Source organism: Phacochoerus africanus, chromosome 15 (assembly GCF_016906955.1).
Source record: "Phacochoerus africanus isolate WHEZ1 chromosome 15, ROS_Pafr_v1, whole genome shotgun sequence".
Taxonomy (NCBI): domain Eukaryota; kingdom Metazoa; phylum Chordata; class Mammalia; order Artiodactyla; family Suidae; genus Phacochoerus; species Phacochoerus africanus.
Genome location: NC_062558.1, coordinates 115,023,028 through 115,046,174, shown reverse-complemented (window position 1 = coordinate 115,046,174; position 23,147 = coordinate 115,023,028). Strand labels below are relative to the sequence as shown.

The following is a 23,147-nucleotide window of genomic DNA, read 5'->3' as shown; positions in this document are numbered from 1 at the left end:
TCTGTGCCTTTCCCCTGGCACGTTGCCATCCCGGGTCCTGGGCACCTCCTCTGCAAAAGGAGAGGCCTCCCAGCTGTCAGAGGCAGTGAGCCTGTGATTAATTCTCCCTGGGAGGTGAAGGGAAGCCCCTAATTACTAGTGAGGATGGAGCATGGGTCATGTTAAGCCCCAGTTAAGCCCTTCCTCTGGGTCCCGCTTGGTTGGCCAGGGAGAAAGGCTGCTGTCTAATGGCCTGCGAGTGAGTGCAGGCTCTCTCCTGAGAAGGCCTAGTTGTTTGGGGCCTCCTTATGGTGCATCTGCCTGGGCAGAGGTCAGGATGGCAGCACCTGGCCATGCACTGTCTGTGGGCAGGGGAGCTGTAGCTTGGCAGGATTTGGGAGTCAAGGAGCTGGGAATCAGTGGGGGGATGGGGTGGGCTAGAACCCCTGTGAAAAGTACAGTCTGCAAAGCCAGTTGTGTATGAGAGTTTCCTCTGCTCCATCTGGTTTTGTGACATTCTTAACTTTTGACTTCAGTCTGGGCCCCCAAGTTCTATCTCTTCTTGGTCTCGGGCTCTCAGAATTAACATGCCTCCCCCATGTTCCTCTAGGTTCATCCCCTGCACAAGGGTTGTACAGACTTTTCAGACCACCCAAAACTAATTAAAAAGATATCGTTCAGGAGTTTGCTGGTGGCTCAGCAGATTAAGGATCTGGCATTGTCACTGTTTTGGTGCAGGCTTGATCCCTGGCCTGGGAACTTCTGCATGCCATGTTGTGGCTGGAAAAAAAAAAAAAAAAGATGTCATCAGTCTTGATCAAGTAGTTTGATTTGTTGTTGTCGTCTTTGCTATTTAGGGCCTCATGTGTGGCATATGGAAGTTCCCAGGCTCTGAGTTGGACACGAGCTGTAGCCGCTGGCCTATGCCACAGCTACAGCAATGCTTGTTCCAAGCCTTGTCTGCGACCTACACCACAGCTCATGGCAATTTCTGGATCCTCTACCCACTGAGCGAGGCCAGGGATTGAACCTGCATCCTCACGGATACTAGTTGGATTTGTTACCGCTGAGCCACAAGGGGAACTCCAATAGTTTGATTTTTATCCTCAGTCCTAAATTTACGTATAGGGAGACAGTCCACTGTGGGTAAGAGCATGGGATTGAGTTCAGTCCTTTGCTCTGTGTTTTCCTAGCTGTGTGACCCTGGGCAAGTTGTTTGGCTTCTCTGAACCCTGGCTTCCTCTTGTACGAAATGAGGGTAACAATGGGTTGAAGATTAAATGAGCTAATGTGTATGAATGCTTTACACTGTGCTGGTACGTTGTAATCATTACTTAAATGGTTTCTGCAGTTTATAGTATGAGATATATATTTATATATGCTATAAAACAAAGCATATCCCTGTATATTTATTTATGTCAGTAGTTTATTTTGGGCTTGTAAGGATAGGGATGGCCTACTTTATGTTCTTTCTTATGGGAAATACATAAAACATGTCATAAATGCTTCATTTCAGGGTGGCAACACTCAGCTGTATTTGCTTTTGCTTTATGGCCCTCTCCTCAGGTGCATTTCAGAACAAACACTCCACGTTGCACGAGGCTAAATCTGACGTAGAGATCGGAGGGGGAGAAGGCACTGGATTCAGAGCTTGTTTCCTTGCTGTTAACTGAGCAGCCAAACTTAAAGCCTCATACTCTTGTGTGCAAAACCCTCACAATGTTACTAAATATTTACGCCTCTCCCTCCCGCTTCCTCTAAATCCACATGTTGAAGCCGGGATGCCCAGTGTGATGGTGTCTGAGGCAGAGCCTTTGGGAAGTAATTAGGTTAGGATGAGGTCATGAGGGTGGACCCCAATGATGGGATTAGTTCCTTATAACAAGAGGAGGAGCCTAGAGCTCACTCCATCTTTACCATGTGAAGATACAGCAAGAAGGTGGCTAAAGGCAAGCCAGGAAGAGGGTTCCACCAGGAACCTTGGTCTTGGACTTTCTGTTCCCATGACTGGGGGAAATAAAGGTTGTTGTCTAAGGCACCCAGTCTATGGAATTATGCTATAGTAACCTGAACAGACCAAGAGAGCCTTGCTCCACACATCTGGTGGTCAGCCACTCTGATGCCAAGGTGTCCAAGGGGTCCTCCTCTTTGCTAATGTCCCTTCCTTCTCAGAGTCACTGCAGCCCTGGCTTCTCTGGCTACTTTTTTCTCCTCTCTGATGGAGATCAGGGGAATCAGAATCGCTGCGCAGAGACCTGGGAATCTGGATTTTATGGAGCTCCCCAGATGATTCTGATGGGTAGGGCATCCTGGCAAGGGAACCAGTGCTGTGACCTATGGCCACTCAGTCTCCTCTGAGGGAGGAAGCAGGTGGGGGTCTCACCCACACACCCTCCCTTAATGCGGTACCTGGAGACCTCACAGCGGGGCCCGGGGTGGGGGATGATCAGCGGAATAGCCCTGAGGCTGTGTGACGGGACCCTTCCTCTTACTGAAGGCATGTCTTTGGTGTGAGTTCAGGTGAGAGGGACAGAAATGGTGGGAACAGCAGGCCAGATTGTGTGGGCCCAGGACTTTTTCTCCAGTCGGCAGTCCTGCCCACCTCCTGGCCAGGTGAGCCTTCCAGAGTGGCCTGAGGCAGTCATCTCAGGTCGATTGAGTACTGGGAACTGGGGTGACACTGGGCACTGGGGTCCTGAAATTCCTTCATTTCAGAAAAGTTTAGACATCTTCCATGGGCTAATAACTTCTCTCCTGCAAATCTACCTCTCATCCAGAAGGTCAGATTGGTTGTTCAATGGAGCAGAATGTTTTCTGAGTGCCCACTCTGTGCCAGGCACAGAGCTAAGACTCAGCTACTGAGCTGAATCACGCATCTCTGAAATGTTTTCAGTCTCTGGAAGTGGGTTCAGAGTGGGTTCCGAGGATCGGCTGTGGCAGGATGACCTGGAGCGGTTTGTTTAAAACATAGCTGCCCAGTGTCAGCAAATGCCTCACTCTGGTGAGGGGGTTTGATAATGGGAGAGGCTAAGCAAGCGTGGGGGCAGGGACTACAAATGGGAACTCTCTGTACCTTCTGTTCGCTTTTTTCTGTGAACCTGAAAATACTCTATAAAAGTAGTTAAATAAAGTGCAGATGTGGGAGCTCCCCAAACCCAGGTCTCCTTATGCAGAATTTCAGAGTGGTGTCTCTGCAGTTTTGGAAGGCCCTGTGTGGAATCTCATTCACCATAAAGTTAGAAGCAGGGAAGCTAGCTACTTAAATTCTTAAAACACCCCCAAATTTATGTTCATTGTATAAAGTACATATAAACAAAAAGAAGGGAATTAAAACCACTTGTTAACTCTACTCTCCTAAGATAATCATCCTTGGCATGTTATTGAATACCCTTCTAGATATGTGTCTGTGTGTGTGTGTGTGTTTAGACCTATGTGTCGCATCCATGTATACCTGACGGTGCACTAAGCCCTAGGGACAGAGATGAGAAAAAGAATGGGCCTGGCTGTGGAACACCTACAGCCATGTTAAATGATGCCTGGCACAGCTCAGTGCCCAGCCTCCGTCACCCACTCATCTGCTCTTACCTTTTCCCCGCAGGTGTATATCATCAACGTGACCTGGTCTGACTCCACGTCCCAGACCATCTACCGGAGGTACAGCAAGTTCTTTGACCTGCAGGTGAGTGGGTCTGAGCTTGTATGGTGCCTGGTTCCACCTGAAGTGGCCTGAGTCTCTAGTGGGCTGGTCTCTTCATGCCCCCACTCATCCAGAGAACCCCCTCCAGACCTCTCAGGATCAGATTCTAACCAGAGCAGAAGGATGGAGGAGGGGACCTCGGTGGTCGAGCTGGACTAGACTCAGTCTTGGGTGTTGCAGGCAGACACTTGGGGCCTTGCCGGCTTCCTCAAACGGTCTTAACAGTCATGGTTTGTCACCCTCCTTCGTCTGGGGGTGGAAAACCAGGGCGGAGAGGCAGGAGGATGGCTGTAGGTGCTGTGTGCCTGAGTAGCCCTGTGTCTATAAACATCCAGGGTGAGACACAAGCCACCACATCATTGTAGGCAAAGAAAAGCAAACACACAGAAAAGACTGTAACAGAAAATGAGCCATTTCTTGAACTACAGACACAAACTGGGGATACCACCATGTCTATCTAATGGAATCAGGCCCTTGTCGCCCTATTTGTACACATGTATGATGTGTGTGCCTCTCTAATGTACACAAGCGTGTCACACAGGGGGATGGTAGCATGGCTCCTACAGCTCCATTGTGGACACCTTCCTTGATGCCAACTAATTTGGCTAGGCCTCTTCGGGTTATAAATGATAGTTTTATACTCATACTGGCTTAGACAAAAAAGAGACTTGGTTGGAAGGATATACCAGGGAAGCTTATGCCGTCAACCTGTGGTGGAAAAGGGAATGAGGCAGTGGGCTCAGGGATAGCTGAAACTGGGTGCTGCTCTCCATCTGTCTTGTCTCTGGGCACTATCCTCAGCTTCCTGAGTAGCTCAGCTCCCAATAGCTCCCAAATTTCATATTTTGTGGTTTCCAACAGCACAGAAACTGTGCTTCTCTCCCAGTTCCAAATTGGAGCATCCCAGGGAAGATTCTGATTGGCCTGAGCTGGGTCAGGTACCCTCTCTGCACCAATCACTATGGCCTGTTATAGAAGGGCATAGGCACAGACAAAGCCACTAGGGGGTCCACCCCTGTTTATCAGAGGCAGGCACCAGACAAGGCAGAATTACTGTGAGTCGGGCGGCAACCCTTGCTCTACCAGGAAGGGAAAACTGAGAGTGTCTAGATTCTTCCTTAGGGCTATCAGCCTGGTCAATAAAAACACAAAGCACATCCACTGCTGGCCCTAACAACCAAGGTCCACTCCTTCGTCTGCTGGCCTCTCTGGTGGTGAGTCATCTTAGAGAGGCTAGGCTTGCAATGTTTGCACCCATGTACCTGACCTTATCCCATTGTCCTTATTACTGTACCTGTGAGATGGGCCAAAGGTGAGCCAGCTTCCTGCATTATGAATCCTCTCTTAATCTAACACTATGGGCTTGGATATCTCATTGAATATGGGATTAAAAGCCACTCCTTACCCTCCTGCCTTCTTCTTCCCCCATCAATTCCTGTCCAGTCTCCTTGTGTCCTTTCGTCATAAACTGTTGGAATTTGCTGATACCCCATCAATGGGTGTAGTGTGCTGGACAGGAAATGATAACTTAGTTGGGGAGAGGGAACCCTGAAAGGACTCATTGATGAGCCAGAGGAGGTCTGAGAGCTCTCAAATCAGAACTCCCCCCCCCCGCCCCCACCACCTTTCTATTCTGTTCCTGCTCCCCTTCCCTAGTTGCAGAATCTCACAAGAAAGGAATGCTGCTCCCCCCACTTCTCCCTTGCCTGGAGGGTTCTTTGTGTCAGAGGGGACACATGGCATGAAGCAACTTGTAGGATGTGCTGGCCGTGGTCATGAGCATGGCCAGGCCTGTCCATGTGGTTCATTGCCACCCTCTTGACCCTCTTGATGCTGTTTGGAAAGGAGTTGGGATGGTTCTTTGGAATTTAACCTTTCAACCAAGCAAGCATCTTTGGGAACCTGTTTTTCAAAACTTGACACGATGACTTTTAGTGAGGTTCATTTTAGAAAGCCTTTCGTATTTATCAGGATCTCTGATTTTAATATGGTGGTTCCTATAGAGGAAGAACAAATGGCATTGCTGATTCCCTCTCTGGTCACTGGTGGCCCTCAGAATGCAGCTTGGAGCTTAGGCACTGGGGACCCATTGCCCAGGACTGGTTACTGGCTCTGTCCCTCTGTAACACCAGACACCTCCATAACTTCTCCATTTTTTCAAGAATGAAGATTTCAATGGTAACCACCCAGTAGGGTTGTTGTGAGGACTGAGTGAGTGAATCCATGTTTTTCCGAACACGTGGTTGTCTAGTGAGTTATTCAGTGTTAAGGGTGACAAGGACGCTGGGCTGCCTGGCTGGAGGGTCTCCTATCATGGTGTTGCTTTCTCGTTTCCCTCTCTTGGCTTCACTCTGCTGAGGAGCTACCCTGGGCCCAGGCCTGTGCCAAAGTCTTTAGAGTCCCACAGGCTCTCTCTGGAGTCTGCCCCTGGAGCAGGCTGCAGTGAGTGGCAGGGGGTGAGGGGGGCTGTATAGCCTGCAGAGGGCTGCTCTCAGAATCCTCCTGCTCCTCCCCTTTTTGGAGGAGCCCACCTTGGAACCCTGGAAGTCCTAGGCTGACGAAGCCAGCCTGGGGGAAGCTGCTTACGATTCTATGCCTTCAGGAGACCGTATACTTAAAATAAATAAATAAATAAATAAAGTATATATTCCAAATATTGCAGGAGATATACTAAAAAATTGTTCATTGTTTATCTGAAATTCATATTGTATCTTTTGTCCTGTATTTGTGTTTGCTAAGTCCGGCAGCCTTAACCTGGGTGTGCATGGTGTGGGTGGAAGTATAAAGACGAGGAAGACAGGCTGGCTCCCGGTGAGAGTGAATTGGCCTTTGCTGAGGCCCCTACCGTATTGGCACTTTCATAGGGCAGAAGTGGCACAGGCTGAAGAACATTTGGTTGAGAAGGACAAGGCCCTTTCCTTCTAGGACTCTGCATCTGGTGGGGAAAATAGGCTTTTCATCAGTTAAGTCCACTGTAAGTGAAATAAATACTAGATGGAAGTACAAGCAATATGCTATGGAATGAGGGGGAAGGAAAGAGCATTCTTCTTGGGATGGGGGAACTCAGAAGATGCCATATGGTTTTGATTGGTGACGGCGGCCTAGAGTGATATAGCCACCCACCCTGACTCCAGTTTGGGGGGATTTGGTTGTTTTTTGCTATTTATAGTTACTGGGGTAAAGTATGTCCCTAACTTATTTCTTAGTTCATTTATGCCTGCTTGTCTACCTCCTTCTCTCCATCTGTCCATCCATCTATCCATTTGTTCATCTATCCGTCTGTCCATCCATCCATCCATCCATCCATCCATCCATCCATCCATCCTTCCTCAGTCATCCAGTCTTAAGCACCTGCCTTCTGTGTCCCTGGCAGGATGCCAGGCTCTGGGTGGAGATTTAATAGGGGGCAAAAGCAGATCTGGTTTCCACTTTTATGGGAGTAACAGCTTAGTGAGGGAAGACAGGTTTTGGCTTAACATTATATATACATATTAGTTTATACTATTCCAAATGCTATATATTATAGGGACTGCAGACATAGGGAAACCTTATCTTCTGGTACCAGACCCAACTTCCCTGAAAAAGTCAGTTTATCTGACAGAGCACTGGGTTATTTTATCTTATTTTGGGGGTCAGGGTTTCTCCTGTGCATCTACCCAGACAAACATGAATGTATATATGTAATTCTAGTAACCTTCTAAGGGCATTAGGATACAACTCTCTGCTTCAACCTTTTTCTCTCCCCCTATCTTCTGCCTTGAGCCCTCAGACCCAGTGGTTCCGCCTCCTCCTCGCACAAGGGGCTATGCACTGAACCTGGACCCCTTTCCCGTCCACTGGGAAGCACCAGGTATGGAGCCTTTAGACCTGTGCTGTCTAATGCAGTGGCCACTAGCCATGTGCAACTAGTTAAGAACTAAAAGATTAACTTTGAAAAATTAAATTAAATTTTAAAAAATGAGATGAGGCATTCCTCTTATGACTCAGCAAGTTAAGAACCTGACATAGTATCCATGAGGATACAGGTTCAATCCCTGGCCTTGCTCAGTGGGTTAAGGATCCAGCCTTGCCATGAGCTGTGGTTTAGGTTACAGATGTGGCTCAGATCTGGTGTTGCTGTGGCTGTGGTATAGGCCTGATATAGCTGGTATAGGCTTGGTATAGCTGCCAGAGCTGCAGTTCTGATTCAACCCCTAGCCTGGAAGCTTCCATGTGCCTTAGGTGTGGCTATAAAGATTTAAAAAAAAAAAAAAAAAAGAAAGAAACGAAGTGAAATTTACTTTCTTGGTCATGCTACATTGCAAGTGCCCAGTAGCCACAGTGGCTAATTGCTATGTATCAAGCAGATAATGGAAGATTTCTTTTGTTTTTAATTTTTATGAAAATTTTAATATGATTTTTAAAGGTCACTTTCCATTTACAGTTATTACAAAACATTGGCTATATTCCCCATTGTTCTATAATGCATCCTTGAGCCTGTCTTACAGGAGTTTGTGTCTCCCACTTTCCTGCTCTTATAGTGCCTCCCCCCTTCCCCCATTGGTAATCCCTGGCTTGTTCTCTAGATGTGGGACATTTCTATCATCATCTATTGGACTTTGCTTCCTTGGACCTTCTGAGACACATCATAGACTCAGTCTGGCTTTGAGCCCACCCCAGCATGCTCTGCTGCCTCCCGGTCCCTCCCCACTTGTCTTCTAACATCTTCTAGGGTCCCTGTGTTCCACCACGACTTGGCCCATCCGTAGAGCAGTTCAAATTCAACAGCCATTCCAAACACCTCTTCTGGAAACCAGGTCAGTTACCAGAGAGGTCTTTTAAGGACGTTTCAGATGTCAAGTTGGGAACAGGGAGAGGAGAGGCTCTTGGTCTCCAAGTGGAAATTGGTTTCTTCTAAAAATAATCCACCACTCAGCCCTATCTGACCAGGAAAGGGGCCTGTCCCAGAGGGAGTTGGTGGGGACAAGGCTTGATGTTGAGGCCTGTTTGGTTAGAAAGAGCTTGGACTACTTGGAGGTGCAGTGCAGGGGAGAAGGAGGAGGGAAAAGGGCCACTGATGCTCTTAACTTGCCCTCTGTTTTTGGCGCTGGACCACACTTCCAGCCTCTGTAAATTTCCTTGCACAGCTCCTTCACTGTTAAGTATCTCTCGCAAGGCCCGGCCCCACTGAGGAAGGACCGGAAGGCTCTCTGAAGCTCCGGCTCCATCGAAGGTTGTTTCACAATCTGACCTACAAGGCCCTGGGATGCAGTAATTGCTCTGCAAACATTGGCTCCATAGTGCTGCTGGCCCTTTAGTCTGAACTCCAGCCAGTGAATGTACAGGGTCAATATTTGATCAAAGCTGGGAGAGGCCCTGTAGCCTCCCCCACGCTGCTTGGGAGACAGAGTTAAGAAGGCTGTTCGGGTTTGCTCATTAGCTCTGAGGGACTTAACCTGTTTTGAAGAGCTTTTATCTCTCTTCCTTATTCATCTCTCCAGCCTCTCTACCCACTTACCTACCCAGGGTCCCACTCACTTTTCAGCTCTCAAAGAGTCAGGTTCATGATGGGTGAGCAAAACTATAATCCCTGAATCATTAGTAACCAGCCTCAGGAGGGATGTATATGTGCGTGAGTTCTGAGAGTCATAGGATCACAGCATTTTCATAATTAGAGAAGTTCTGTTCCCAGTCCCTTACTTTGCAGGTGAACGTCTGTGTTCATTTTCCCATTCATTAAATTTACATGAGCTTTGTTTTGGTTTAATGTCCAGAGCTGCCTTCAGCTTACATCAAACTGGGAATGATCCTGGTGTGTACAGGGATCAACCTGAGAATAGAAGAGGGGTCTGGGGGAGGAGTCTGTCCTGCAGGCTCTGTCTGTTAATCACCGAGGTAAGCTCTGTGTTGTTTGAGATCATTGACCCTAGACGAAAACCTGGGGAAGGAAACTTGCCAAGTTCTAAGAACAGTTTTGCACCAGGGATTCTAGGGAGTTTGGGCACCGGATGTGCCGTTCTAGCTCCAGCAATGCCGTGAACTGAGGGTCATTGTGATTGCTCACGTGCCCTGGACCGACAAGAACAATGGCCTGAACAAGGGTCAGTCCCCAGTCCCAGGAAGCCTCCTATTGTTGGCCACGGCGAAGATGGGAAACATGGCAGCAGGCTGAGTACACTGTCTTCTCACACCGCTTTGGACAGTAGTCAAAACAAGTGTGATTGAGCTCAGTTCCATGGAGGGAGCTCTAGGAGGTGTTGATGAATGGCCAGGAAAAGTTTCAAACCATTGTATGATAGCAGTTATCAAAGATACATCTTTTGTAAGTATATATGCAGCACAAATACATAAATATTTTTTAAAGGTCTGGAAAGACGCACTCCAAATTGGTAGTAGAGTTTTCTCTGGAAGACAGTTGGGGACATTGATAGGAGGAGGGGCTTGGTCAAAGGAGAACCTGAGCCTTATTTGTAATGTTTTACTTTTTTGAAAAAGGAGACTGTGGAGCTCCCATGGTGGCTCAGTGGGTTAAGAACCCGACATAGTGTCTGTGAGGATGCGGGTTCGATCCCTGGCCCTGCTCAGTGGGTTAAGGATCTTGCAATGCCATGAGCTATGGTTTAGGTCGCAGATGTAGCTGGGATCCGGCATTGCGGTGGCTGTGGTGTAGACTGGCAGCTGCAGCTTGGATTCAACCCCCAGCCTGGGAATTTCCATATGCTGCAGGTGCGGATCTAAAAAGACAAAAAAGAAAAAGAAAAAAGACTAATTAAAAAATTTTAGGAGTTTCTGTCATGGCTCAGCAGAAACAAATCTGACTAGTATCCATGAGGACGCAGGTTTGATCCCTGGTCTCTTTCAGTGGGTTAAGGATCTGGCATTGCAGTGAGCTGTGGTATAGGTCACAGACATGGCTTGTATCTGGTATTGCTATGGCTGTGGTGTAGGCTGGCTGCTATAGCTCCAATTCAACCCCTAGCCTGGGAATCTCCATATGCTGCAGGTGCGGCCCTGAAAAGACAAAAAAAAAAAAATTTTTTAAGAAGGAAAATGTATTCGTGTATTACAACATTAATATGTAATAATTTTAAAAAATGCTTATGTGGGGAGATGGGAAAAGTGGGAGGTATAAAATAAACTCTATCTCCCTGGTCATTACTATATAATTAGAAAAAGCACAGGTTAAAAAAAAAGTAGATATTGGAGTTCCCCACTGGCCCAGCAGTTAAGGATCTGGCGTTGTCACTACTGTGGCCCAGGTTCCATCCCCAGCCTGGGAATTCCCACATGTCGTGGGTGTGGCTTAAAAAATGTAGATGTTAAGAACATAAATAACAAGAGAAAGAAAATGAAAACAATTATTAAAATCACATTACTCATATTCCTTGAGCCATCATTCTAGATCATTGCTATGGAATGGGACTGGTTAGAATCCATTACAGCAAACCCCAGGGACTATCTAAATTATCTTGTCAGATTGGAATCTTGTATTCAGAAATTGCTTACAATGCATGAACTGTGTATTAAGTCAAGAAACACTTGGGAGGCAGTTCTTCTGTCATGATGAACCACGCTGAGAGTTTTGTGGTCGTGGAGTGCAGTGGGTAAGGACAGGTGCTTCAGGGCCAGGCTGGTTAGATCCCAAAAGCAGCTCCAGCATTTCCTAGCTGTCTGGAACCTTTGGTGGGTTCTTTAATCTCTCCGTACCTCGGTTCTCTCATCTGTGAGATGGGGATAATTAAAACACCTGCCTCCTGGGGTGATTGTAAGAGGGAAATTGGACAATCCACAGAAAGGGAACCTGGAGAATAGTGACGGGTGAGGCCTGCTGAGGAGTCCCCAGACAAGGAAGCTGAGACCTCACCAGTTTGGTCCTCAGAAACTTAATGCCAAGAGAAAACAGCTGGACATCCGCATTCCAGTTGGAGGCGGAGGTTTCTTTCTGGGTCGCATTTATACGACTTCACTTTGACCACATAGCTCAGTCTGCTTCCAAGCAGGAGAGGCAGGTGGTGGTGGTAAGGGTTTCCCATGTCAACTTGCAAAAAACTGCACAACCTGAAAGTTGAGAGTTAAGTTTTATTTGGGATAAAATTAGGGCTGAAGCCCTGGAGACAGCATCTCAGGGAGCCCAGAGAAACTCTCTCACCCCAAAGTGTAATGACCGACCCACCTTTGTCCCAGTAACACCATTAGGACTTTTTTCAAAGTCATTATTGGTTGACAGTTTTTCCTTGCTCTTGGAAAGAGGCATCTTTCAGATTCCTGATGGAACATGAAGATTCCAGGGGAGCCCTGTAGGGATTCCGGTAGCTCCTTGGGATTCTGTGGCTGGCTTCCCTTTCCCCAGGGAACTGGCTCTGCCCCACTGCTCCCTTTCATCTGGGCCCCATGACCTGAGGGTGGACTCCAGCTTCCTCTCTGTCTCTACTGATTTCCCCTCTGGCAGGCCCTGCCTAGTGTTGGGGTGAGGGTAGGGGACTGTGGTGTGTGGTGACTGTGCTCCAGGGCATGTTGAGCAGGGAAGGCCTGGGGAAAGGGCGCCTCCAGGCTGGCTCAGGATGGAAAGCTGTTTACCACTGAGTTAGAATCCTGGGTTGCTTGGTACCCAACTAGAATGCACTCAAAGGTAGGTTTATTTTTTTTCCACTCCAAGCAGATGGAATTTGTACGGTTTGCAAGGTGATTCCTTTTTGTGAGTTTCCTCAAACCCCTGTGACTTTAGACTTTGTGCACGAGGGGCCTCACAGGTCCAGAATAGATGGAGAGCGGCGACTGGAGGCAGCGTATGTGGGGGAGGGCCTTTGCATACTGTCAGCCACCCCCACCCCCTGCCCTGGGCAAGGCCTAAGGATGCAAAGAGAGACAGGGAGCTTGTCCAGGGGTCTGAAGCAGCCTAGAGCCGTGGATCCTCGCCATGCTGCAAGTACACTTGGGAAGTGAACCTTTTCTTGTTCAGACGAGTATGTGGTCTGTGAGCACCTGTTTTGGTACCCATGTGCATTTGGTGAATTGGTCTTCTGGTGAATGATTTGTAGGTGATCCTGGCACCTGTCTCTCAGGGGGCTTCTAACAGATACAGGCCATGTCTGATGAGACCCTTGCTTGTGACCAAGCAAGGGTAGTCAAAAGCTACCTCTGCCTTTTTCTGCTTGCATCCTCCCCCAAGGGCAAGATGGGATTGTCCCAGTGGCAGTGTCTCTTTCTGTAAATATTGGGGAAGATTGTAAGCAAAGTTGGAATGTCCTCTGGGTAGTACACCTTGGCACTGTGCATTGGCTCTAAGCTTCTGGGTGAAGTCTGGTGGGTCTGGGCACTAGAGACATAGGGGGCTGCCTGCTCCTCCAGTGACTGCCCTGCAGGGCTGATGAAAGAGCGATCAGCTTTGTGCACATATCACAATATGGGAGGTACATGCTTGCCAGCCGTCGCTAACTAGATCTGCTGGAGAACTGGGGTGGAATTGGGAGTTTTACAACCTGAAGGCCCCTACCAGGAAGATGCATATGTGGCACTTGTGCTGCCACTTTGCGGTTTCGAGCCCACAGCAGGCTCACTAATTGATCACAGCACGTACCCATCCTGGACCCAGGCTGACACTGTTCATTGATCATGAGCCTAGACATGGTCTCAGGATCTTTCTTAAAAAAACAAACCCAAATATCTTCAGGAAGACACTATCTATCAATTGGCAATGGCACCTTGATATGAGCCTTATTGGCCACCCTCTGATGTGGTCCATTTCCTTTATGTGACACAAGAGGAAATGGGGCCTTAAGAGGGGAAGTGACTCATCCACATTCCAGGGCCATCAGGTGACAGACAGCAGGACTAGGAGCAGTCGGGCACTCCAGCTTTAGTTCACTCCAGCTTGGAGTTTTAGGCTCCCCTCCAGAAGTTCTCTGTTTTTGGCTGAGGAGAGTAGGAAGCCCCTCTTGCATCCCCAAGACAGCTCCTGGGGGGAGAGGCAATCATTCCCCTTCCCTGGAAGAAGATGCCTGTGCCGTGAGCAGAAGACTTCTCTCTCACAGAATTCCCGTCGTGGCTCAGTGGAAATGAATCTGACTAGTATCCATGAGAATGCAGGTTCGATCCCTGGCCTCACTCAGTGGGTTAAGGATCCAGCATTGCTGTGAGCTGTGGTGTAGGTCGCAGATAAGGTTCGGATCTGATGTTGCTGTGGCTGTGGTATAGGCACAGAGCGGCAGCTGCAGCTCTGATTCAACCCCTAGCCTGGAAACCTCCATATGCCATGGGCGTGGCCCTAAAAAGACAAAAGAACAAAAAAGAAGACTTCTTTCAGCTCCCAGAAAGGTCTGACTGGCTGCTGCCTGGAACTCAGCCTGTGTCCTGCCTACCACCACTCACCTCTCTTGTTGGATAATCAACCCCTGCTTTGCTAGAGGCAGCATCTGAGTCAGGCCACCTGCAGGACTGCTCAGAGCTGCACACCTTGTTTTCCCAGCATTAGGGTGTCATGTCAGGGTGTGTTTGGGTGTTATGTCAGGAGGCCCTGTCGTGGTCACCTCCCTCCTCCTCTAGTCCCAGGCCCCAAGGTCAGACCTAGAAAACTCAGCTCTGCCCCCACAGGGGCCCCATCTACCCCTCGTTGGATTACCTGCAGAAAGTTGGCTGGAAAGTGTGTGGGGGCAAAGTGTCCCCTCCAAACTGAAGAATGAAGGGAAGGAAGATCTATGGTGGTGGCCAGGTGAGTGGGATGTGCGTGTGTGTGTGTGGCGGGGGGGGGGGGGGTAGCAGCCAGGTGAGGAGTGGTGTGTGTGTGTGTTCGCTCTTTGAAGCCTTCGGCAGTGACCACATTACTCCCTTCCCACAGGAAGGAATGTCAAGCCAATCCGGGCACCTTGGAGGAGTGCCAGCTGCATGCCTGGCACTGGCCTTGGAAATGGGGACCTGGAGGGGAAAAGTCAGGGTCATCCGGGGTGGAAAAGCCAGGCCAACTGCCTTGGCCTGAGCCAGAGCCACCAGCTGGTGGGAGACTCAGGGTGGGGCAGAAGGCATAGAATGGGTAAGCAACCCAGGGTGTAGACCGCTGCCAACAGGCCTGCTTGTCCCCCTCCCCCACAACACAGCAGCAACAGTTGGTTTTGCTTTTTGACTCCTGTGGACCTGGGACAGCCAGGGAGAACCGTGGGCTCCTTTGAGGGAAGACAGTTTATTCGTCCCTCCGGCAGGCGAACTGCCACCAGCTGGGTGACCAGCTGCGATGACTTCCCTCCCAGCTCTCTGCCACCCTGACTGGACCTCAGCCCCTACATGATTTTGGGGGCTGCAGTTCCTGCATCTCAGGGATGTTGTAGGAGTTGTCAGAGAATTGGAGTTCTTTCCCTTATATCCAAAATTTAGCTGGAGCCAAGGGGGGAAAAATATTTTATTTTATTAAAAAATTTTTTCAATTTAAAGTATAGTTGATTTATAGTTGATTTGCAATATTGTGCCAATTTCTGCTACACAGCAAAGTGACTCAGTCATACACATATATACATTCTCTTTTATATTCTGGAAAAGAGATTTTGGATTCATCAGAGAAACTCTGTAGTTGGGTGACGTCAGGCCCGCCACAAGATCTCGTGGGATTCCTGGTGCCGGCGTCCCAACGTTCTGAGTGGAGCAATCTGTCTCTGTGATGGGCGGCTTGGGCTTTGTGATCAAACCAATTTACACAAGTGTGCATCTCGCCCCACCTGTTATCAGCTGAATGACCCTGGACCATACCTGACCTCCAAGAGACTCAGCCATTCTATCTGCAAAAGGCTCTAATTGCAGAAGCTGCCTCATAGAGTCCTCGGGAGCTTTCCAGAAGGCAGAGCTCAGGAAGCCTTTCCCCAGAGCCTGCAGCAGTTCGGGAACAGTAATAGGGTGACGATCACTTCCCTGTGGACGCTGTGTCTGTCCAGCCCAGACCAGGCTAACTTCTTCCCAGCTACACAAGGATCTTAGGCACCCCCAGGCTACAGTAAATGAAGGCTCCAGGGCTGGCCAGGAGACAACCCCAGATGCCAGCCAGAGTTTAGCTCCATCTGCTAATTAGGGAGTGTTTATCTGGTGCCCAGCAGAACAAAGTGGCCGGTTCAGCTACACTGGACAGCTGAGCTCAGTGTTGGTAGGGGGCTGGCGGGGCGACTAGGAATGGGGCGGGTGCAGGGCGTCCCTGGGGCTAAATGGACCACATTCAGATATACCTTTAAAAAAAAAAAAAAGAAAAAAGAAAAAAACCACCCAAACAGGAAGTATGAGGCTGGTGTACAGGCTGGAGTTGAGATGCTTGCAGAGAGGGTGGTTCTGGTGCAGGACAAGTGGCCATTCTTCGCACTGAGACAGTCCTGGGCTGGTCTCCCAAGGGCATCTCTGGTGAAGGCCAGTCTGTCTGGTTCCTCAGGGAAATGGGTTGTTTTTATCCTAAGAGTCCCAGGGCTCCACCCCTCATCTTGGAACCTGGTGAGGAGGAACCCCCAGTGGGAGGATGGAGAGGACCCCCTGTGTACCCATCCCCAAGAGTGTTGGGATCCCCTGCTCCTCCCTCCATCCCACGGGGCAGTGGAGTGGGGACCAGGATGGGGAGGGACAGGATAAGAAATCTTCCACATGTAGGAGGACCCAAAGCTGTGAGGTTTTTATCCATCGTCTTATGTATTTGGGGATGCTGCGGGCTGGTCGGAATACCTAGATTTCTTGGCTATAGTTGAGAACCAAGGTGGGGGAGGGTAGAGCTGCAGAACCACCATCCTCTCTGTGGGAGGAGGGCCAGGATCCAGACCGGTAGTGTTCTGGGATCCACACACTAAACCCTTCTGCCCACTGTCACTTGTCACTTTGATGTGGCCCCTACATGGGCCAGGGCACCGCACAGCGAGCCTGGGAGAACCCAGCGCCTTGGAGAGGAAGGGGATCTTCCCCCCTTGCCAGGAAGGCTTGGGCTACAGAGCAGGTAGGGCTGGGCTGGCCGTTGGAGGTGGGTGCTGCCCTGACACCCCGCCCCCCGCCACCCCACCCAGACTCGGGGGAATGTCTGGGCTGGGCAGAGATAAAGAAGTTGACTGTTTCTGTGTGTGTGTTCATTTCCTTCTCTGCCCTTGAGTCTCAGATTCTCCCTATGGCATTCTCCCTCTGTCTCTCTCTTTCCCCAGTTTCTCTGTTATCTCTCTCTCCCCAGGGGTCTCTGAGTCTGGGCCAGTCTCCAGGCCTGGCTCTGTTCATCCTGTGGCCTTTCCCTAGCCGTCTTTCTGGAGGCATGTTCTCTGCCTCTGGTTTGTCTTTGTCAGTCTCCGGGCCTCGCCCGTCTCTATCTCCTCCTTCTGCCGCAGCCCAACAGGAGCCTGGGAGAAGGGCAGGTGAGGCCCTGACCGGATTTGTATGGGGGGCTGCTGACTGTGATGAGAAGGGGGCTTGGCAAGTCTGTAACTTGAAGGCAAAAGCCTGTGGTGGGGAGTGGGGCTGCTTCCCCTTCTCAGAGGACTGTGCAGCCTCAAAATTAACCGTTTTCCTGATGGTGGCTCATGTATAGACATTCCTTTTGGAATCTGGTGGTACCTTGGCACCCTGGTGGGAGACTGCCCTGCTTCCAGAGGGCACCTATGATAGCCGTCGGCTCCTCTTCCTCCTAGAAGAGATATGACTGCAGAGCCACAGTGTTCCAGGGCCATGAGTTCAGGGAGCTGGCAGTCCCCTCAGCCCTCACCCAGGCTGCCCCATAGAGTCGGGCTCGGGGTTGCTGTGCGTAGGCTGGGGACGTGGAGGGCAGAAACTGCAGGCTGCCTCCTCCCCTTCTCTGGCTGGGCAGAGGGTCTCATCTGTCTGCTCCATCACCTAATCCCTTCCTGCCCCATGCTAGCTGTCCTTCCAGGGCCACACCTGCTGCACTGCTGTCCCCATTAGAAATAGCTGAGCAGTGGGCATTTGCCCAGACAAGGAAGTGGCCCTCTCAGGGTCAGGCTGGCCCCCAAAATACCCTGCCAGCTGTCGGGGATCTGGGTCAGGTAGGGCACCAGGAATAGGCTTGGGGCAGGCCTCTGCCCTCCCGTGAGCATCTTCTCTCAGACAAGGGCCAGTGCTCTGGTCCCAGCCCCTGTTAAGTAGAAGTTGGGTGAGGGCGAACACCTGACCATGTTTTTGAGGACTTGCCTTGGGCATGTCATTGGGTCCAGGGCGGGACCAAGGCGGTGGAGACAGAGGGACTATGAACTGACCACTGGCTGACCCGTCAAGGCCGGTCCACTTACAAGTCACACGTGTGCCTGGTCTCAGCGTGCTCCAAACCCAGCTCCTATCTAGACCCCTCCCTCCTCCCCTCCTCAGTCACCACACCTTCCCTCACCCCTGCAGATCCTTCCTCTCTGCCCCTGGCCCCTCGGGCAAGCCCTCCTGACCCCTCCCTTGCACCCACAGTGCTCCTGTCTGGCCCCTTCCAAGCTGCTTCTCTGCATTGCAGCCAGTTTTTTTCTTTTCTATTGTTTATTTTTAATTACGAACATGTTTTGTCCTACAGAAAATAACGCATCCGTGGATCTACTGATTTAAGAAATGTTCGCATTTTGTCAAATATGTCACATACTTTTTCAAAAAAATTTAAGTTGAGGTCTGGAGTTCCCGTCGTGGCACAGTGGTTAACGAATCCGACTAGGAACCATGAGGTTGTAGGTTCGATCCCTGGCCTTGCTTAGTGGGTTAAGGATCTGGCGTTGCCGTGAGCTGTGGTGTAGGTTGCAGACACGGCTCAGATCTGGCATTGCTGTGGCTCTGGCGTAGGCCGGCAGCTACAGCTCCAATTGGACCCCTAGCCTGGGAACCTCCATATGCTGCGGGAAGCGGCTCTAGAAAAGGCAAAAACACCAAAAAAAATTGAAGTGTAATTGACACAGATATTTTTTAAAAAAGAAATAAAATGGTGCTGATAGGAGGAGGTGTCTGATAAATGCTAGATTCCCTTACTCCTACCTTGAGTTTTCCCAAGAAGATTAACTGCAGGTGCATCTAGGAGGAGGGCTGGGTTTGGATGGACCGAGAAGGTTTCTGGGCAGGGAGACTGGTGTGTATAAGGGTGTGGAGGTAGGACTGCCTGGCATGGTCAAGGTCAGGACTCCCTTCTGTGGAGCAGGGAGCCTGGCAGGGAGGCACACAGGTGCCAGCCATCAAGCAGCCAAGCCCTCTCTCTCCTTGCCCTTCCTCCTCCTCCCGCATGTCGTCACCCTAGGTGGGCATCTGCCACATTTATGAGGTTGCTGAGAAGAAGCCACCACCTGGGGCAGAAGCAGTGCTGCCACCTGGACAAGCAGCCTGCAGCTGGGCGCCAGGATGGGCTCTGCAGGGAGCTCTCCTCTTGCATTTCCTGGTCCCTGGCAGCAGTCAAGCTCCCCTGACCAGGAAAGCCTCGTTAAAGGAGCTGAGCTGGCTGCAAAGCCTGGGGAGGGCAAGGCTACGGGGAGCGGGGAGCTGGGTGGAGGCTGCTTTACTCAGCTCCCCTGGTGACTTTGCCTGAATTTTAAACATTTTTGCTTCGGGGATTTTTCCCTTTTCCCCTGCGCTCCTCCCTTGTCCTCCGCTTCTGAGAATTGTGAAGCACAAGCTCGCTCCGAAGCCCTTGGCCTAAGGGGCCTCCAGAAAGGAGAGATTGCAAGAAAAGCTTCCTGTGGGCTAAATGGTCAACCTCAGTGACCAGGAAAGGAGCTGTCAAGGCAGCAGTGCACGCCCGCTGTTAATGCCATCAGGCCAGATTGGAGCACTTGGGCTGCCCAGGTCAGCTGTTAGGAGCATCAGAGGTACCAGGGGGATTCAAATACAATTGGGACCCCCCCCCCAACTCCCCAAAAAGCCTGGCCAGTCATGTACCATATCCAACTTAAAGGCAAGTCTGCTCGCCCTAAAGATGCAGCCCAGCTCTGCCCTCTTCTCTATCTACTCCGCCCCCACCCTGGTCCAGCCACCTCTTGTCCTACCTGGGCAGCTGAGCCACCTCCTCAGGGATCTCCCCACTCACACTCTTGTCGTCCCCCCAACCAGTGATCCTTCTAAAAATAAATCAGATTGGATTATGGCCCCATTTGTAACCTTTCTGAATACCTCCCTTTCTTTGGGGAATGAACTCCCAACCCCTTACCCTGCGCCAGGACCCTGTGTGGTGGGCCCTCACCCGCCCTTCCAGATTCCTCTCCTGTCACCCTCCTTCCCTGGCTCTCAGCTCGCCACTCTCCTGCTTGATCTTGGGACACTAGGTGCAGTGCAGCCTCGAGGCCCTTGCCATTGCTGTTCCCTCTGCCTGAAACGCCGTTCCCCCAGGTCTTCAAGCAGCTGACTCCTTCTAGGCACTCAGGTGACACTTCTCAGAGAGGCCTTTCTTGATCACTTCTTCAGAGACACCCCCCCCCCCGCCAGCCCTGCCACGCTGTCACATTCTAGTTGTCTTCAAGACATGTATCACAATATTATTATCTTATTGAGCTCTGTCTGTTGTTTACATCTCATCCCTGCTGGGATGTGAGTGTTAGGAGAGCAAAACCTTGCTCGTTCATTGTTTCTGTTGTCCCAGTGCCTAGAACAGTGGCCGACACCTAGCAGGTGCTCAGGAAATTGCGGTCCAGTGAATGGATGGATGCAGGGCAGGTGGGCACTCGGTGCAGGGAATGGGTTCAGAGGCCTGCATCTCCTTCTCCACACCAGAGACAAGGTCTGCTAATAGCTCCTGTTCCTCCTCCTGGATGCTCATCTTTGCTTATAGGCTAGACTTAGTATTGGGAACACTTGTTAAGGATTAGCTGGGACAGAAAGTAACTTTCAACTTTAAAAATATTAGAGTACAGGAGTTCCTGTTGTGGCTCAGTGGTTAATGAACCCGACTAGTATCCATGAGGACGCAGGTTCGATTCCTGGCCTCGCTCAGTGGGTTAAGGATCCGGTGTTGCTACGAGATACGGTATCGGTCGCAGATGCAGCTTAGATCCCGCGTTGCTATGGCTGTGGTGTAGGCCGGTGGCTACAGCTCCGATTAGACCCCTAACCTGGGAACCTCCATATGCCACCAGTGTGGCCTTAAAAGACCCAAAAAAAAAAAAAAAAATAGAGTCACTTTCTTCTATTCTTAATCCTGTGCTTATCCTGAATCACAGGCTCCAACAGGAATATCTTCAAGGGGAAGATATTCTTATTTGTAAGAAATATGTGATTAAATTCCCAGTTATCTTTATAAAAAAGATAAAATTATGCTCTAATAAGAGAGAATGAGAATGAGGTTTGAAGTACCTCTTTCTCTTCTTGTTTTTAGTTATATTTTCTTTGGGATAGCACAGGTTTAGTGACAGAAGACTACAAGTCATATTTTCCAAAGGAAAATCTTATTTTCCATTTTGAACGCTCTTGTATTGTTTGAAATTTTGTTACCATGTGCCTGTTGCTTACACAAACTATTTTTGTATTTGCTCTAAAATATTTATAAGAATTGCTATAGAAGAAAAGTTTTGCCTTGGGAAAAATATACATTTTTTTAATAAAAGAAAAGTCTATGTATGGAAATAATATCTTTGGTTTATGAAGGAAAAGAAAGATTAGCTAGAATCCTGGCAGCAAAGTGAGGGCTTTCAAATTTTAAGGTGCCCAATTAGCATCTCGTTAAAGTGCAGACCCTGATTCAGCAGATCTGCCTGGGGCTTGAGATTTTGTGTTTCCAGCAAGCTCTCAGGCCCTGATAGGGTTAGTCTCGAGGTCACATCTTGAGTAGTGAGGACAGGGAGTATTGGAAAAATACATTTGAAGCCCTCCTCCATTTCTTTCTTTGTCATATGTGATCTTTCTCCCCTTTGTGACCAGGTAGGAATTTGGCCTGGTGCATCTGGCGAGGAAGGCTGTCCAGCACTTCCCAGAAGCGGTCAAGGGTGGTGTGGGCTGCCTCAGAGGGACAGTGTGTTCCTAGAAGTGTTTCTGTGAGCTTGAATGGTCACATGTCAGGGGTGTGATGCCTGTAGGGGGAGGGGAAGGCTCCTCCCTGCAATTCAACCTTGTGCCTCCCTGTACCTTCTCAGACTTGTGAAACCAGGATCTCAAGGTGGGGCTTATTCACCTAAGGCAATTCTTACAGGTCGTCTGGCACGTCCTCAATCCCCACCCTTCTCTGTCCTTCCAGGGGAACGCTTGGCATTCTAAATACTGTGTGTGAGTGATTTGGTGGATAGGGCAGGGGGAGGAGAGGGGATGGCTTGGTTTCAGGAATAGTTCAATCATGTAGGATGTAATGCCTGACTTGATTGGATCTAACGGCAGGGGGTGGAGTACTGCATTTTATATTAAGTCTTTCCTCTTTTTTTTTTTTTTTTGTCTTTTTGCCATTTCTTGGGCAGCTCCCGCGGCATATGGAGGTTCCCAGGCTAGGGGTCGAATCGGAGCTGCAGCTGCCAGCCTACGTCAGAGCCACAGCAACGCAGGATCCGAGCCGCGTCTGCAACCTACACCATAGCTCACGGCAACGCCGGATCGTTAACCCACTGAGCAAGGGCAGGGACCGAACCCGCAACCTCATGGTTCCTAGTCGGATTCGTTAACCACTGCGCCACGATGGGAACTCCTAAGTCTTTCCTCTTTAAGTTTGGTTCAACAGACCTTGACTGAGAGCTCCTTTGTGTTAGGGCAGGTTGATTCCGTGTGACAAACTCTCAGTGACTTGATACAATAGAGGTTTATTGTTTTTCTGAGTCAAGACCAAAACAAGTTACTGGAAGGCTCTACTCCAGGTAGTCAGTCAGGGAACCTAGATTGTCCCATTTAGGGACTCCATCCCCCATGAATCTCTGTATCCACCCAGCATGGAAGGGAAGAGAGAGTATGAAAGATTGTAGGGAGATTATATAGGTTGCCTGCTCATATTCCATTGGTCAGAATTCAGTCACATGACTGTACCCCTCAGCAAGGGAAACTGGGAAATGTAGTCTTTTTGCATGCCCAGCTACATGCCAAGACACTGATGGACTGCGGGCATTTGATATCAAGGCATAGACATTGCTTACAAGAGGTTTACAAGGATGCAGGTGTAAAAACAAATAAGTACAATATAGTATTAAGTGCAGTTCCAGATGTGTGACCCGACAGAAGCAATCTGGAGAAGGGAGGAAATGAGGGCTAAACCTGTGCATAGCCCTCAGAAGTGGTGACAGAAAGAGATCGTGTGGGGTGGGGCATTCTAGATAAAAGGAACAGAATGTGCAAAGGCGCAGAGCTGTGGAACAGCATGCTCCATCCACAGAGGATGCACGCAGGTCATTCAGTATTTGGGGACATGCAATTGACGAGGTCAGTCAGGGCAGAGTTCATGAATGGGCTTGTGTCCTATGGGAGGCAGAGAGCCAACAAAAGCCTCAAAGCTGTGATGAAATGAACCATCAGAAGGGAGCAGATTGCAGTAGCATCAGAGATGGTGTGGACTTAGCACTCGCCTCAACAGAACCTTCAAAGGTCTGTTTTGGTCTCTTGTGCTGTGGAATATCTCACAGGGAAG

At 49.7% G+C, this 23,147-nt stretch overlaps 1 protein-coding gene across 2 annotated transcripts in view; it reads left to right on the top strand.

Annotated features, from left to right (window-relative positions):
• The window catches only part of SH3PXD2A (SH3 and PX domains 2A), a 261,253-nt gene that overhangs the window by 52,408 nt on the left and 185,698 nt on the right, over positions 1 to 23,147 (top strand). For both annotated transcript variants that reach the window (XM_047761959.1, XM_047761957.1), the window contains exon 2: positions 3,578 to 3,658. In XM_047761959.1, the coding sequence (XP_047617915.1) occupies positions 3,578 to 3,658 (81 nt within the window). The remainder of the gene's footprint in view (positions 1 to 3,577; positions 3,659 to 23,147) is intronic.